This window comes from Salvelinus sp. IW2-2015, linkage group LG14, assembly GCF_002910315.2.
Source record: "Salvelinus sp. IW2-2015 linkage group LG14, ASM291031v2, whole genome shotgun sequence".
NCBI lineage: Eukaryota > Metazoa > Chordata > Actinopteri > Salmoniformes > Salmonidae > Salvelinus > Salvelinus sp. IW2-2015.
In genome coordinates, this window is record NC_036854.1 from 7,857,593 (window position 1) to 7,875,176 (window position 17,584).

Here is a 17,584-nt window from a genome sequence, read left to right on the forward strand (position 1 = left end):
CACAGACAACAACATAGAGTTACACATGGAATAAACAAACATACAGTCAATAACACAATAGAGAAAAAAAAGTATATATACAGTGTGTGCAAATGAGGTAAGATAAGGGAGGTAAGGCAATACATAGGCCATAGTGGCGAAATAATTACAATATACCAATTAAACACTGGAGTGATATATGTGCAGAAGATGAATGTGCAAGTAGAGAAACTGGGGTGCAAAGGAGCAAAAAAATAAATAACAGTATGGGGATGAGGTAATTGGATGGGTTATTTACAGATGGGCTATGTACAGGTGCAGTGATCTGTGAGCTGCTCTGATAGCTGGAGCTTAAAGTTAGTGAGGGAGACATGGGTCTCCAGCTTCAGTGATTTTTGCAATTTGTTCCAGTCATTGGCAGCAGAGAACTGGAAGGAAAGGCAGGCAAAGTAGGAATTGGCTTTGGGGGTGACCAGTGAAATATACCTGCTGGAGCGCGTGTTACGGGTGGGTGCTGCTATGGTGACCAGTGAGCTGAGATAAGGCGGGGCRTTACCTAGCAGAAACTTATAGATGACCTGGAGCCAGTGGGTTTGGCGACGAATATGAAGCGATGGCCAGCCAACAAGAGCATACAGGTCGCAGTGGTGGGTAATATATGGGGCTTTGGTGACAAAACGGATGGCACTGTGATAGAATGCATCCAATTTGTTGAGTAGAGTGTTGGAGGCTATTTTGTAAATGACATCGCCGAAGTCAAGGATTGGCAGGATAGTCAGTTTTACGAAGGTATGTTTAGCAGCATGAGTGAGGGAGGCTTTACTCGCCCTTCTTTGCTTAGTTTCCAAAGAAGGGACAGAAGTATACAGAATGGTGTCGTCTGCGTAGAGGTGGATCAGAGAATCACCAGCAGCAAGAGCAACATCATTGATGTATACATAGAAGAGTCGGCCCAAGAATTTAACCCTGTGGCACCCCCATAGAGACTGCCAGAGGTCCGGACAACAGGCCCTCCGATTTGACACACTGAACTCTATCTGAGAAGTAGTTGGTGAACCAGGCGAGGCAGTTATTTGAGAAACCAAGGCTGTTGAGTCTGCCGATATGAATGTGGTGATTGACAGAGTCGAAAGCCTTGGCCAGGTCGATGAATACAGCTGTACAGTATTGTTTCTTATCGATGGCGGTTATGATATCGTTTAGGACCTTGAGCATGGCTGAGGTGCACCCATGACTAGCTCGGAAACCAGATTGCATAGCGGAGAAGGTACGGTGGGAGGTTGTCAGAGGTTGAACAGGCTAGTAATAGGGGTTGCAACAGTTTCGGCTGATCATTTTAGAAAGAGAGGGTCCAGATTGTCTAGCCCGGCTGATTTGTAGGGGTCCAGATTTTGCAGCTCTTTCAGAACATCAACTATCTGGATTTGGGTGAAGGACAAGTGGGGGAGGCTTGGGCGAGTTGCTGTGGGGAGCGCAGGGCTGTTGACCAGGGTAGGAGTGGCCAGGTGGAAAGCATGGCCAGCCGTAGAAGAATGCTTATTGAAATTCTCAATTATTGTGGATTTATTGGTGGTGACAGTGTTTCCTAGCCTCAGTGCAGTGGGCAGCTGGGAGGAGGTGCTCTTATTCTCCATGGACTTTACAGTGTCCCAGAACTTTTTTGAGTTTGTGCTACAGGATGCAAATTTCTGTTTGAAAAAGCTAGCCTTAGCTTTCCTAACTGCCTCTGTATATTGGTTCCTAACTTCCCTGAAAAGTTGGATATCGCGGGGGCTATTCGATGCTAATGCCGTACCCCACAGGATGTTTTTGTGCTTTTCAAGGGCAGTCAAGTTTGGAGTGAACCATGGGCTATATCTGTTCCTGGTTCAACATTTTTAGAATAGAATAGATTCAATGCATAATATACAGACAAAGGTATGGTAGGATGTGAATACAGTTGAGGTAAACCTAGGCATTGAGTGACGATGAGAGGTATTGTCTCTAGAGACATCAATTAATTAAACCAGTTGAGGTCACCGCATATGTGGGGGATGGGACAAGAGGGTTAGCTGAGGCATATTGAGCAGGGCTGGAGGCTCTACAGTGAAATAAGACAATAATCACTAACCAAAACAGCAATGGACAAGGCATTTTGACATTAGGGAGAGGCATGCGTAGCCGAGTGATCATAGGGTCCAATGAGTAGCTGGACGGGCTGAAGACATGGCGATTCAGACCGCTAGTGGGCCGGGGCTAGCAGGGTAGCAGAAGGGCCTTAGAGGGACGTTGCGACGGAGGAAGACTGTTGTAGCCCACCTCGCGTGGTTACGTCGGCAGACCAGTCGTGATGGATCGGCGGGGCTCTGTATCAGCAATAAAAGGGGTCCAGGCCAATTGGCAAAATAGGTATTGTAGCCCAAGGAGTGGCTGATGGACCTCTTCAGCTAGCCGGGAGATGGGCCTAGCATAGGCTAGCTCCGGGCTAATTGGTGCTTGCTTCGGGACAGAGACGTTAGCCAGGAGAAGCCAATCGGATAGCAGCTAGCAAGCTGCGATGATCCAAGTGAAGAGGTTCAGAGCTTGCGGTAGGAATCCGGTGTTATGGAGAAAAAGGAGTCTGATAAGCTCTGGGTTGAATCATGCTGTGCAGACTGGCAGGAGTTGTCCTGGCTAAAGGTTAGGTGATGACCGCTAGCAGTGGCTAGCTGACTACTAGCTAGTAGTTAGTTAGCTGGCTAGATTCTGATGGGGGTTCCGGTTCTAAAGTAAAGAAAATAGCAGATCCATACCACATTGGGTGAGGCGGGTTGCTTGAAAGTATGTTGAAGTTGGGGTTAAGAAAAATAGTTGAAAAAATATATGCGAAGAAAAAATATATTTAAAAGAATATATAAAGATATATGGACACGACTGGACACAACAAGACAAAGACAAAAGACGCCTGACTGCTACGCCATCTTGAGAAAAAAAAGTGTGGTGTGACAAGGTACGGAACGGCAGGCAGGCTCAGGGTCAGGGCAGGCAGAATGGTCAAAACCGGGAAAGCTAGAAAACAGGAACTAGAATCCGGCAGGAGCAAGGAGGAAAACCACAGGTAGGTTTGATGAACAAAACTAACTGGCAACAGACAAACAGAGAGCACAGGTATAAATACACAGGGGATAATGAGGGGAGATGATAGACACCTGGTGTGGGGTGGAGACGAACACAAAGACAGGTGAAACAGATCAGGGTGTGACAACATCTGCTTCCTCAGAATACAGTAGATCAAAACACAGATATAGAAAGACTATAGGATAGACATGTTCAGATAAAAAAATAAGATACCATGTGGAAACAGACACTTGTATACATATAGAAAAGAACATACAAGGACAGACACATCAGTGTATGTGAAGACTGTATAGACCAGTGCCATATATGTCCAGATGTGTGTCTGTAAGGACAGTATTAGATGAAGTTGAAATGAGTACAACTCTATTGACTTCTAAAAAGTGTCTGAAAAAAGGAGACGAGAAGCCGGGGAGGACAGTGACACGTGTGGCCCTATTGGCTTGTGCCTCTGGCTGTGTCTGTGCCAAGTCATGTGGTGAGGAGTCCAGCCAAATGTCCATTCCCATCGGCAGCCCAATCAGGCTGGGAATTCTGGGAGTTCTGCAAGTGTTCACAGCTGTGTATGGATCCATCTGGCACTAGCTCCCACTGACACAGAGAACGAGGGAAATACAGACAGACACAGACAGAGAATCGCCCAAAGAGGAGGAAATAAGGGACTGGAGGTCTCACACGACCCGTTATACTACTCAAAAACACCCAGTCTTACTTCTCCTGAACTCCTGACTAACAGAGAGACTCTCCTGGACTGGCTTCTAAACACAATAGATTGTTGCCAAATATTGTCATATGAGACTTTATTGTCCACCAGCAGATGTTACAACATTGCCTTCTTGTATTAACAAAATTGTTTTAGTGTTCAGTAAAGATGTAGTCCAACAAAAACCGATGCTCTCCCAAAGGGTTTCTTGATTGGGGCGTAAAACCAGCAACAATGTAACATAATTGATCAACCATCTTGCTGCTTTCCCATCCCTCCCTGCCATCCCCCCCTCCCATCCCTCCCATCCCTCCCTGCCATCCCCCCTCCACTCCCATCCCTTCCTGCCAAACCCCCTCCACTGCCATCTCTCCCTACAGCTCCGTACGTGAACTTCATCCAGAAGGATCTGGGTGCTCCGTGCTCGCTGACGGAGGCTCTGGAATACCTCCAGGTGGACGTCTTGGAGAACCTGTTCAAGAAAGACAGCCTGGCCTACAATCAGAAACAGCCGCCCAAGAACAAGCCCCACAACATCACCGTGGTCGCCATGGAAGGCTGTCACTCATTCGTCATCCTTGACTGGGCCATCCCCCTGAAGGACGACATGGTGTCAGGTGAGTGGACTGGACTGGGCCATCCCACTAAAGGACATCATGGTGTCAGGGGAGTGTACCACAATGTCACGCAGGGTGACTAGCAGCTTGCTAGTCCTGTAAATACAATGTAAGTGTCAAGAGTATTCTGTCAGTGCTTCAAGCAGTTAGTGTGCACTTAGTCTGACTTCAACTTTTCTTTCCTGACCCATTTGTTGTGCTTCTCAAAGGATCATAGCTGGTCAGCAGAAATAATCTAACTGGTTGTTGATACTAGTGAGCTGCTAGTTATATTTTAGGGACTCGCCTGACCCCGATGATTTAGACATCACAGAGTTTTGATTACTGTAAAGGAGGCTGTACTTGACCCCCTCCCCTCTCTCTCTCTCTCTCTCCACACCCCTATCACTTGCTTTCCGATCTCGCTCTTTCTCTCTCATGTGGTTTTCCAGATGTGTTGCAAATTGTTGGTACTTATCCCCCTCTCCTGTTCATATTGTTTGTTTAGTATAATCACTGGGCTATTTGTTATCATATACTACAGTTCCTGTCTTCTCTCAGTTATCAGGAAAATGAGCAGAGGAAAGAAAGAGAGGGGGAGAGAGATAGCAGGGGTGAGAGAAAATTAAAGGAGGAGAGGAGGAGAAGAAGTGAGTGACAGGCTGCAATAGTGAGAGAGAAAGAGGGAACAACATAATCTTGAGCCAGCTGTGTTGTCCAGGCTTCAGCAGAAATATTAGGTCCTAAAACATTCATTAGGAACACATCGTGGCTTGATGTGGCGGGAAGCGGTGAGCCTGGCACTCGTAGAGTTTCCACTGGCTGAGTGGCATGATCTGAGCATTCCATGAACTCTTGACTCACACACTGGCCTGGGGCTTTATGGAGGATTACCCTCCTGTGTGTGTGAGAGAGGAGAGGCAAAAGAAGAGGTGAGAAACAGAGAGGCTCGGTATGGGTAGTGGTTGGCAGATCCACAATGTGACTTACTGAGGCTGTCTCTAGTTTAAAACCACTGATACCTTTAAAATTAGTTGGGATTGTTCTCCTGGCTCCAATCACTCTCCTCTAAAATGAAAATCTTTCCTCTGAAACCTCAGACCTCAGACCACACTAACAAGATGGCCACCTCTTTCTTAAACATCAAAATAGATCTGTCTCTCTTCTGTAACCTCTCGTGACCTTTGCCCCCTGACCCTTGCTCTGTGTGTGACCCCTGCAGGCTACATGGTCCACAGCGCCTCATATGATGACATCCTCAACAACAGGTGGTCCTCCAGCGCTTCCAGCGGCACACACCTGGCTGTAGAGAACCTCAAACCCAACTCCAGGTGAGAATATGCTCTGTTTGTGTGTGTGTGTGTGTGTGTGTGTGTGTGTGTGTGTGTGTGTGTGTGCGTGCGTGCGTGCGTGCGTGCGTGCGTGCGTGCGTGTTGTGTATTCAATGTTCAAACTCTGGATATAATCTTATGCGAGGGACCGGGTACACAAACAAAGGATTTGAGAGATTTTACGGGTCATAGATTCTATACTGATTTGTGTGCAGTCTGCAGGTGTTTGGCTGCGTGTTTGCATTTGTGTGTAAGTGTTTATAGCTACAGGGTATTGGAATGTGTGTTTATATGATTATTGTTCCCGGTAGGTCTCAGTGATGTTAGACACACAACATGTGTACACTGTATCTGTGTGTAATTCTATGGTTGTGTATTTACAGTTGTGATATCAGGCCCAGTCAGAGACCAGCAGAGCGTGGTATTGTAATGCTTATTTAAGTGAATAAGCCCTCAGAGTGACGTAAATCAGAGCTGACTGGATAGGGGCAGGTTTGAAAACACGTTGAAATCACCCTGAAAACAACGTGCTGAGATACTCCACTGAGACTCACACAGGAATGTACATAGAGCAGACACCAGCGCCAGACACACACATACACACACAGATAAAACACGTGGCACTGTTATGATGTAGGGCTGTGTTCCTTATGGGTTACAGGTTGCAGCTTTCTAAAGAAGCGTATGAAAACATCTCTTAACATACAAACCTAGGGAGGCTGTTGCTATTTTCTCTCAAATGTAATATATAAAAAGGTTATGGATACTATTTTTGAATTGGACACAGTTCGCTGAAAAGAGTTGACCCAAAATAAACTCTTTGTTTCTGGGTCAGATTTACCATTTTGCTCTATGCAATGTGAACGGAGATATCAACATTTGGATGCTAATGAGTTCTTGGTAGCTCGACTGTGTGCTCATGGAGTGAGCAGACTACACTGTGCTTGAACCACTGACCTTTCGTGATTAGCCAGTCCAAATCAACTACCGCCCTCTCTTTCTCGATGTTTCTCTCTCTCTCTCTCTCTCTCTCTCTCTCTCTCTCTCTCTCTCTCTCTCTCTCTCTCTCTCTCTCTCTCTCTCTCTCTTCTCTCTCTCTCTCTCTGTACCTTGTTCTCTCTCACACTCTCCCAGTCTATTCAGCTCCACAGAGAGTAAAAAATGCACACAACTTCAACCTTAAACACTCCAAACTCTGTATCCAGGGTAAATATTACACATGAGATTCATTCTCACATGAGAGAGAAAGAGCAAAAAAGAGAAAGAGAGAGCGGGAGAGCGAAAGAGAGAGGGGGGTGTTATACAGCAGAAACAAACCTGACCAGTTCAGTGATGGGCAGACACATACATAGACACACACACACACACACACACACCACACACGCACACACCCACACGCACACGCGCACGCGCACGCGCACCCGCACACGCACGCACGCACGCACCCACGCACGCACGCACGCACGCACGCACGCACGCACGCACACACGCACACGCCCGCAACGCACGCGCGCACACGCACACGCGCACACCACGCACGCACGCACACACACACACACAACACACACACACACACACACACACACACAGATACACACCACAGCTCTGCACCATACCAAGTTATGGTTCCAAGGTACAGTTGGTAAGGGGACAGGTTATATGTATATTTTATTTATCAACCTTTATTTAACAAGCAAGTTAGTATGATATGGCTGTCCAGACCTTTCCCCTCCTTCTGAACAGCCAGACCCAAGCAATGCGTTCAGACCCGAGCCAAAGTTCAACCCGAGCCAAAGTTCATACCCGAGCCAAAGTTCATACCCGAGCCAAGGTCATACCCGAGCCAAAAGTTCTACCGAGCCATGGTTCATACCCGAGCCAAAGGTTCAACCGAGCCAATGGTTCATACCCGAGCCAAAGGTTCATACCGAGAACCGCAATGGTTCATACCCGAGCCAAAGGTTCATACCCGAGCCAATGGTTCATACCCGAGCCAAAAGGTCATACCCGAGCCATGTTATACCCGAGCCAAGGTTCATAACCCGAGCCAAAGGTTCATACCCGAGCCAATGGTTCATACCCGAGCCAAAGGTTCATACCGAGCAAAGGTATACCACCATGAGGTTCATACCCGAGCCAAGCTTCATACCCGTAGCCAAGTCAACAAGCATGTTCATACCCGAGCCAAAGGTTCATTCAAGCCATGTCAACCGCAGGTTAACCGAAAGCCATGGTTCATACCGAGCCAAATCAACGACAATGGTTCATTACCCGAGCCAATGTTCATACCCGAGCCAAAGGTTCATACCCGAGCCAATGGTTCATACCCGAGCCAAAGGTTCATACCCGAGCCAAAGGTTCATACCCGAGCCAATGGTTCATACCCGAGCCAAAGGTTCATACTCGAGCCAATGGTTCATACCCGAGCCAAAGGTTCATACCCGAGCCAAAGGTTCATACCCGAGCCAATGGTTCATACCCGAGCCAAAGGTTCATACCCGAGCCAATGGTTCATACCCGAGCCAAAGGTTCACGCTCAGGTGTTAGCCATGCACAGGCAGACACATGTAATCCTACACACAACAGCACATTTGTCTGTCACACACACACATGCTGAGTTGTCCCACGAACATCACACACACACTAGCTCAAACGCTCATCCACTGACACTGCGGACACGCACATGCACGCACACACAGAGACAGATGTTCCTAAATTCATAACTTCGGAATTTAGAAGCATACTGAACATGCGTTAGCTTTTGCCCTGTGGTTTGTGTGTGTGTCTGTGTGCATGTGTGTCTGTGTGTGTGTGTGCATATGACTTGTGTATGGGTGGATGTGTGTGTGTACATCTGTGTCTGTGTGTGTGTGCGTATGAGTAAAAACTTTATGTGCAAAAGGCGGGTAGAGTGATTGACAGTTTATAATTGTCCATGAAAGGTTGAACTGAGCCAGGTTGACTGAGGGTCTACGCTGCTTGGAGCTGGCTGTATGTAAGGAGAAATCTGAAGACATGTGTACATTTCAGTTTCTCTGCACTGAAGCAACACTACGTGTGTGTGTCTATATGGAGGCAGATGTGTGTGTGTGTGTGGGGGCGGGGGGTAGTAGTCTACACCTCATAGACATGTCTTCACATAGACACACACACACACACACCAATGCAGCAATCCTACACCTCCTAGACATCGGTCTGCTTAATAAGCACAGGGTGAAGAATGCTGCTCACTAAAGGACTATAGGTCATGAAACTCTCCTACTTACACCAGAACTATATGCGTAGTTACAAGATAGACAACTCTAGATATGAAGTCAAGGTGTATAGAGAAAAGTTATATGAGAATCTCTCTCTCTCTCTCGTTAAAGAGTTTGGGTGGAAATTAGTGGACCGTCAAGTTACTGTACGTAACCCTGAAGTGGAGGGAGAACACACACACACACATTGTCCACGGTATGGAAAAGATTGCAAACCCTCAGAGTCTTGTCTCACGGTGTTGTTTTGAATCTGAGGCGATTGAATAATTCCTACACTGTATTTAAAACACACTGAGACTAAAGTGTCTCAGAGTAGGAGTACTGATCTAGGATCTGACAATATAATATATAATATATATTTTTTTCTTATTCGTTATGATCTAAAATGTCAAACTGATCCTAGATCAGCACTCCTACTCTGAGTTGCTTTGTGGATGCGGGCCCAGAGCTCAAAGTCTGCTTTATATCGGTCAGGAGGGACGTTGTGTCATATAGAAATGCTCTCTTTGTGAAATTGCTGCTTTGAGGTCTTTCTCCTCCTCCCTCTCTCTCCTTCCCTCTCTCTCACTCACCCTACCTCTCTCCCTCTTTCAATCTACCATATTCCCCCTCTTTCTTTCTCTCTTTCTCCCTGCTATAGGAACATAAAAACACTATTCTCTTAAATCTGCCTCCCTCTCTCCTCTCTGACGGTACAAGAGTCGAGTGCTGCCTCCCTTCCTAGCCATCTGCTATAGTCTGCCTCCCTTCCTAGCCATCTGCTATAGTCTGCCTCCCTTGGTAGCCATCTGCTATAGTCTGCCTCCCTCTCTCCTTTCTGATGGTGCAGGNCCTTGGTAGCCATCTGCTATAGTCTGCCTCCCTCTCTCCTTTCTGATGGTGCAGGAGTCGAGTGCTGCCTCCCTTCCTAGCCATCTGCTATAGCCTGCCTCCCTTGGTAGCCATCTGCTATAGTCTGCCTCCCTCTCTCCTTTCTGATGGTGCAGGAGCCGAGTCCTGCCTCCCTTCCTAGCCATCTGCTATAGCCTGCCTCCCTTGGTAGCCATCTGCTATAGTCTGCCTCCCTCTCTCCTTTCTGATGGTGCAGGAGTCGAGTCCTGCCTCCCTTCCAGCCATCTGCTATAGTCTGCCTCCCTTGGTAGCCATCTGCTATAGTCATTAGGGTCTAAACATCTTCCATGTGGAAACAAAGACCTGGCCTCTGTAACGCCTGTAATAATGGCTATCTCTAATACACACTATTTTGTCTTGGTTGGTTTTTACCTCAGGTACTACTTCAAAGTCCAGGCAAAGAATGTCTTTGGGCTGGGACCGATTAGCGATACGCTCACCTATGTCACTGAATCAGGTCTGTATGAATATTAGGTGAGGTTGCTAAATACTGTTCTAGGGTCAGTTTTGCTTTGTGCCTGCAAATGGTTGTGGTTCTAGGTTTGTTGATCCTAGATCTACTAAGGCCACATCTACTTGTCCGTATCATCCTGTTTTTTAGTTTATGTATGAATTCTGTTCCAGTTCATGTCTCTCATTTTTACGTTTTCTGTTTTTCAGACGACCCTCTTCTTATTGAACGGCCGCCTGGTGAGTTGTATCGAAATGTCTCATATGTTACTCTTACTCTAACAATATTGACAAAACATGTTGGCCTACATTGCTCTAGTCCAGAAGATCACTGCTTCAGGTCATTTGAAGAAACTCGAAGAGACAGTTGGAGAGAGCTGGTGAGGAGTTAACAGTCTGGGGCATACCAAAGGCTGCATGCACCTACACTGACATACACTGGACTTGGCAGACATCCATAGTGGTAAAACGATGCCAAAGTACAGTTTTGGTATTTATTGTTTTTAATTAAGAGAGTCAGTCAGGTATTTCGAAGAGGGGGGATGAGGGGGGCAGGTGCTCGTTCACTCCCTCCCCTCTCACCCCTTCCTATCCCTTCCCTTGGGTGCTATGCACAATTCGCTGTGTATCTGAAAAGGAGACTGGCATGGTGAAAACTGTTAATAAAGGGGATGTGTAGTTAGTCTTGACTAGCTCTGTGAGAACTGACAGGTTGAGTGTAGTTAGTCTTGACTAGCTCTGTGAGAACTGAATTGTTGAGTGTAGGTTAGGTCCTTGACTAGCTCTGTGAGAACTGACATGTTGAGTGTAGTTAGTCTTGACTAGCTTCTGTGAGAACTGACATGTTGAGTGTAGTTAGTCTTTGACTAGCTCTGTGAGAAACTGACATGTTGAGTGTAGTTTAGTCTTGACTAGCTCTGCGAGAACTGACATGTTGAGTGTAGTTAGTCTTGATAGTCTGTGAGAATGACAGGTTGAGTGTAGGTTAGTCTTGACTAGCTCTGTGAGAACTGACAGGTTGATGTGTTAGTCTTGACTAGCTCTGTGAGAATGACATGTGAGTTAAGTTAGTCTTGACTAGCTCTGTGAGAACTGACATGTGAGTGTATTAGCTTGACTAGCTCTGTGAGAACTGACATGTTGAGTGTAGTTAGTCTGACTAGCTCTGTGAGAACTGACATGTTGAGTGTAGTTAGTCTTGACTAGCTCTGTGAGAACTGACATGTTGAGTGTAGTTAGTCTTGACTAGCTCTGTGAGAACTGACATGTTGAGTGTGTTAGTCTTGACTAGCTCTGTGAGAACTGACAGTGATTGTGTAGTTAGTCTTGACTAGCTCTGTGAGAACTGACATGTTGAGTGTAGTTAGTCTTGACTAGCTCTTGGAGAACTGACATGAGGAGTGTATTAGTCTTGACTAGCTCTGTGAGAACTGACATGTTGAGTGTAGTTAGTCTTGACTAGCTCTGTGAGAACTGACATGTTGAGTGTAGTTAGTCTTGACTAGCTCTGTGAAACTGACATGTTGAGTGTAAGTTAGTCTTGACTAGCTCTGTGAGAACTGACATGTTGAGTGTAGTTAGTCTTGACTAGCTCGAGAACTGACAGGTGAGTGTAGTTAGTCTTGACTAGCTCTGTGAGAACTGACAGTTGAGTGTAGTAGTCTTGACTAGCTCTGTGAGAACTGACATGTTGAGTTAGTTAGTCTTGACTAGCTCTGTGGAGAACTGACATGTTGAGTGTAGTAGCTTGACTAGCTCTGTGAGAACTGACATGTTGAGTGTAGTTAGTCTTGACTAACTCTGTGAGAACTGACATGTTGAGTGTAGTTAGTCTTGACTAGCTCTGTGAGAACTGACATGTTGAGTGTAGTTAGTCTTGACTAGCTCTGTGAGAACTGACATGTTGAGTGTAGTTAGTCTTGACTAGCTCTGTGAGAACTGACATGTTGAGTGTAGTTAGTCTTGACTAGCTCTGTGAGAACTGACAGGTTGAGTGTAGTTAGTCTTGACTAGCTCTGTGAGAACTGACATGTTGAGTGTAGTTAGTCTGACTAGCTCTGTGAGAACTGACATAGTTGAGTGTAGTTAGTCTTGACTAGCTCTGTGAGAACTGACAGTGGTTAGTTAGTTTGACTAGCTCTGTGAGAACTGACATGTTGAGTGTAGTTAGTCTTGACTAGCTCTGTGAGAACTGACAGTTGAGTGTAGTTAGTCTGACTAGCTCTGTGAGAACTGACAGTTGAGTGTAGTTAGTCTTGACTAGCTCTGTGAGAACTGACAGGTTGAGTGTAGTTAGTCTTGACTAGCTCTGTGAGAACTGACAGGTGAGTGTAGTTAGTCTTGACTAGCTCTGTGAGAAACTGACAGGTTGAGTGTAGTTAGTCTTGACTAGCTCTGTGAGAACTGACAGTTGAGTGTAGTTAGTCTTGACTAGCTCTGTGAGAACTGACAGTGTGAGTGTAGTTAGTCTTGACTAGCTCTGTGGAGAACTGACAGGTTGAGTGTAGTTAGTCTTGACTAGCTCTGTGAGAACTGACATGTTGAGTGAGTTAGTCTTGACTAGCTCTGTGAGAAACTGACAGGTTGAGTGTAGTTAGTCTTGACTAGCTCTGTGAGAACCTGACAGGTTGAGTGTAGTTAGTCTTGACTAGCTCTGTGAAACTGACAGGTTGAGTGTAGTTAATCTTGACTAGCTCTGTGAGAAACTACAGTTGAGCTGTGGAGTTAGTCTTGACTAGCTCTGTGAGAACTGACAGGTTGAGTGTAGTTAGTCTTGACTAGCTCTGTGAGAACTGACAGGTTGAGTGTAGTTAGTCTTAACTAGCTCTGTGAGAACTGACAGGTTGAGTGTAGTTAGTCTTGACTAGCTCTGTGAGAACTGACATGTTGAGTGTAGTTTATTTTATCAGGGAGTCATACTGAGACCAAGGTCTATTTTACAGATGAGCCCTGAATTACATCAATTACAGAATAGACACATCAAAATAAAAATACAAAATGCAAGCAGAAAGAAACATGGTCATGAAAAACAAAGACATTCATCAGTAAAAAGGTCCTTAATCAGCGTTCTGAATTGGCCTAAATGCACCAAAACATCAACTTTTCAGAACATTTTTAAAATTGTTCCACAAATAAAGTGCAAAAAAACTCAACGCTGATTTACCTAACTCAGTAGAGACCAAAGGAATTTACAGAGCTAGCATCCCTGAGACCGGGTGTGGTAACTCGCATGTCTAAAGTTCAGTAAAGATGTGAGATACAGTGGGACTTTTTGTAAAAGGGCTTTATAAAACCTGGCCTCCCGAGTGGCTCAGTGGTCTAAGGTACTGTATCACAGTGCTAGCTGTGCCACTAGAGATCCTGGTACGAGTTCAAGCTCTGTCGCAGCCGGCCTCGACCGGGATACCCACAATTGGCCCAGCGTCGTCCGGGTTAGGGGTGGGTTTGGCCAGCAGGGATGTCTTTGTCCCATCGCACTCTAGCGACTCCTGTGGCGGGCCGGGCACATGCATGCTGACACGTCACCAGGTGTACGGTGTTTCCTCCGACACATTGGTGTGGCTGGCTTCCGGGTTAAGCGGGCATTGTGTTAAGAAGCAGTGTGGCTTTGTTGGGTCGTGTTTCGGAGGATGCATGGCTCTTGACCTTCGCCGAGTCCTTACGGGAGTTGCAGCGATGAGACAAGACTGTAACTACCAATTGGATACCACGAAAAAGGTGTTAAAAAAATATATCTGAAAAAAATATGAAAACATAGCAATGTATCAACCTACGTGACATCAAAGAGGGACAACCAACGTTCTGGTAGAGAATGCAGTGATGAGTGCTAAAATTGTCGCCCGTAATAAAGCACAGTGTGCTTTAATAAACTGCATCTAACGGCTTTAATGAAGTGGCTGCTGCATTCATATAGATGATGTCGCCATAGTCTAGGACCGATAGGAACATCGACTGAATAATCTGATATCTACTATTTATTTAGAAGCAGGACCTATTTCTATAGAAGAAGACCATTTTTATTCTCAGCTTCTAAACTAACTCGTCATGATGCTTTTTAAAAGATAGCTTTTCATCTATCCAGATGCCCAGATACTTGTAAGCAGGGACACAATCAATATAGACATCATCCAAAGTACATGCTTAAATCATCAGTTATTTTTATGTGCTCTAGAGAACAACATATACTTACTATACTTACATTCAATACTATTTTCAGGTCAATAAAGTTTTTCTGTAATACAATGAAGGCAGACTTTAGTTCAGATAGAGCCTTGTCAACTGTGGGGGCAATAGCATACATAACATTATCATTGGCATACGTTACAATTATCATTGGCAGGTTACAATTTTTTACAGACAAGTTCATATAGTTAATGTGAAAATTACAGGACCCAAAATCAACCCTTGCGGGACACCTTTAGTAATGTCCAGGAAACCTGATTTAACACCATCAGTAGATACACATTGAGTCCTATCTGTCAAGTAATTTTTAAACCAGTTACATGCAGCCTGGTCTAGGCCAATTGAGGAAAGCATCTGAATTAGCAGTGAGTGATTAACAGTATTGAAAGCCTTTGACAGGTCAATGAAGAGGGCAGCACAATGTAGCCTTTTATCTATACAATTAACCACAGGATTTATAACTAGGGATGCAGCAGAGATAGTGCTATGACCTGGTCTAAAACCCAACTGATGTACATTTAGAATATATTTCAAAGAGAAGAAAGATCTTAGCTGAGAATTAATCAAGGATTATTATATTTTAGCTAGGCAGTTTAGAAAGTTTAGAAATAAGGCGATCATTATTTAGGTCACAAGAGTCAGCACCAGCTGAAGGGGGAGTACATGGGCCACGTTGGGGATAGTACTAGATATAATTGTTAGGTTAGAAGTATGGGTTAATGATTCAGCAATCAGGGTGACAGAGAGCAGCAGCAACAATGGATCAAGCATATCAGCTCTACTCGATTTGTTTACATCAAACTTAAGCAAGGCATCTATCACATCACAGATTGTAAATTGCTGAAATGAAAAAAGAAATATGTAAAAGTTGACGTGTTAACCGTTGAGTCAGCTAGAGGGAAGAGCAGTCGATTAGTTAGTCTTGACTAGCTAAGTTAGAACTGACAGGTTGAGAGTAGGTATTAATGACTGGCTTTGTGAGTGTAGCATTAAGTAAGCACTCTGTTAGATCAGGAGGGACTGTCATTAAGGACATGCTGAGCGCTCAACCTTCACCGCAACAGTTTATGGTTATGTAATATATGCCATTTAGCAGACACTTTTAAAATTTAGTTATTTAGAAGACACGCTTATCCAGAACAGACAGATTTTTCACCTAGTCGGCAGGGATTCAAACCAATCCCTGCCGACTAGCCCAATGGTCCTAACTGCTAGGCTACCTGCCTTCCTCTAGGTGGAGAGCCTATCTGGATCCCCTTCTCCTTCAGATTCAACCCCCAGCACAGTGCCTGTAAGGGCAGCCAGTACGTCAAGAGGACCTGGTACAGAAAGTTTGTGGGCGTGGTCCTGTGCAACTCGCTGAGATACAAAATCTTTATGGGAGATGGGCTGAAAGGTACTACTTCTCACCTTCCTCTCCTCCTTTATATCCTTCTCTCTCTCAAGTTCAAGTCTTGGATCAATTCAAGTTGCTTTACAGTTTCTCCTATTTTTTTTCTCTTATAATCTCACCACCATTTCTCTCCCTTACGCTTTCCCGGTCTTCTTTCACTACCACCCCCTCTCGCTCTCCCTTTCATTCTCTCACTCTTTCACTACATGTATCTGAATCACACCCTTTCTTTACGTCTCTTCCCTATGCTACTGGGTGTTTTATGGTTTTGGGGCTCTGTGGCCTCATTACATAATGGAATATTGTGTGAGAGTGTGTTCTGTTGTTAACCATTGACGGCCCTTCCATCTCTGTCTCTCTCACTCTCTCTCCCTCCATCTCTCTCTGTCTCATCTCTCTCGCTCTCCTTCCAGAAATGTTCTACAGTATAGCAGACACATTCGGCCATGGGGAGGACCACTGCCAGTTTGTAGACTCTTACCTAGACGGGAGGACAGGCTCCCCCAGCCTCTCAACGTATCTGCCCACAGCACAGGGTAAAATAACATAAATCAACTCCCAAAATTCATCACTCACCTACAGCCTGGTGTAGAATTATTTTCATGGTATTAAAAATAATTATATTCCAGCTAATATTAAGTCCCAGAGCCTTGATTATAGAGAACCTCATATCCTTGTTCTAGGCTGAATAGAAACAGTCAGAATCCTCTTACAAAGCATAAAAAATGTGTTACATCTATTCATAATGCATTACAACACTGCCGGTCCTCCCCTGTGCAGGTTACTATCGCTCATACAGGCAGGAGCCAGTCAACTTTGGACCTATCGGCCGGCGTACGCCACATCCCTTCGTGGGATGGTACGAGTGTGGGGTGCCCATCCCTGGCAAGTGGTAACACAGGGGGTCACAAAGAGGTCATCACCGAGGGCATACAAACTCCAACCTGCTGCAGCCTCTGTCATGCTCTCACTGACCCCGCCCCCTGGAGATGAACTGTTGCTAACCACAGCAGAAAGACAACAACATTCCAAACTTATACTGCTTCAGATCAAAGAGAATATAATACTTTAAACAACACTAATATTTCCATGTATTCATTACCATGCACTTTTATAAAAGCAGTTTGTATATGAGGGGGGAAAAGCATGTATTGTTATTGCTTAGTTTAACTTTTGTCTTCCGGATCGGAAAGAATCCGTGTTTATTCCCAACTATTCTCAAGTGGAAGTGCACCTGTGATCATGACAACACTAATGAAATGGGAGATCCTGTAAAAGACCAAAGCACAAACTGAACAGTACTAATGGGAGCGAAGGGATTGTATGTGTGTTTACTATCAATCAAGAGATCTTGTTCATAACAGTAGTATGATACAGTAATGGCTTTTGACAACTAGTTTTGGTGTCAGTTTTCTTGAACATGCATAGTGTTTTTATAGTCTTTGGTATTTACGAGACTCCATAAGATCAGAAGTTACTGTGGAAGTGTTGTATGTATACAGACAATGAATAACAATACTTAATATTTGCTCAGGAATGGTTGGACATTAAATAAAGGTGCTATAGAAAACAAGGAACCCCTTAACGATTAATTTGTTCTGTGAGAATATCTGAATGTCCATGTTTAAGGAAACTCAAACTTTACTAAGCAAATAGAGTTTCAGTAACCTGCCTAAACCACAGTACCAGTCAAAAGTTTGGACACACCT

At 45.0% G+C, this 17,584-nt stretch overlaps 1 protein-coding gene across 1 annotated transcript in view; it reads left to right on the plus strand.

The window, feature by feature from the left end:
- LOC111972903 (fibronectin type III domain-containing protein 1) overlaps positions 1-17,263 on the plus strand; it is a 22,115-nt gene extending 4,852 nt beyond the window's left edge. The window contains exons 3-9 of the mRNA XM_070446761.1: positions 4,156-4,392; positions 5,594-5,702; positions 10,228-10,307; positions 10,511-10,540; positions 15,717-15,878; positions 16,289-16,411; positions 16,656-17,263. Coding sequence (XP_070302862.1) covers positions 4,156-4,392; positions 5,594-5,702; positions 10,228-10,307; positions 10,511-10,540; positions 15,717-15,878; positions 16,289-16,411; positions 16,656-16,771 — 857 coding nt within the window. The 3' untranslated portion in view covers positions 16,772-17,263. The remainder of the gene's footprint in view (positions 1-4,155; positions 4,393-5,593; positions 5,703-10,227; positions 10,308-10,510; positions 10,541-15,716; positions 15,879-16,288; positions 16,412-16,655) is intronic.
- The last annotated feature ends 321 nt before the right edge of the window (positions 17,264-17,584 follow it).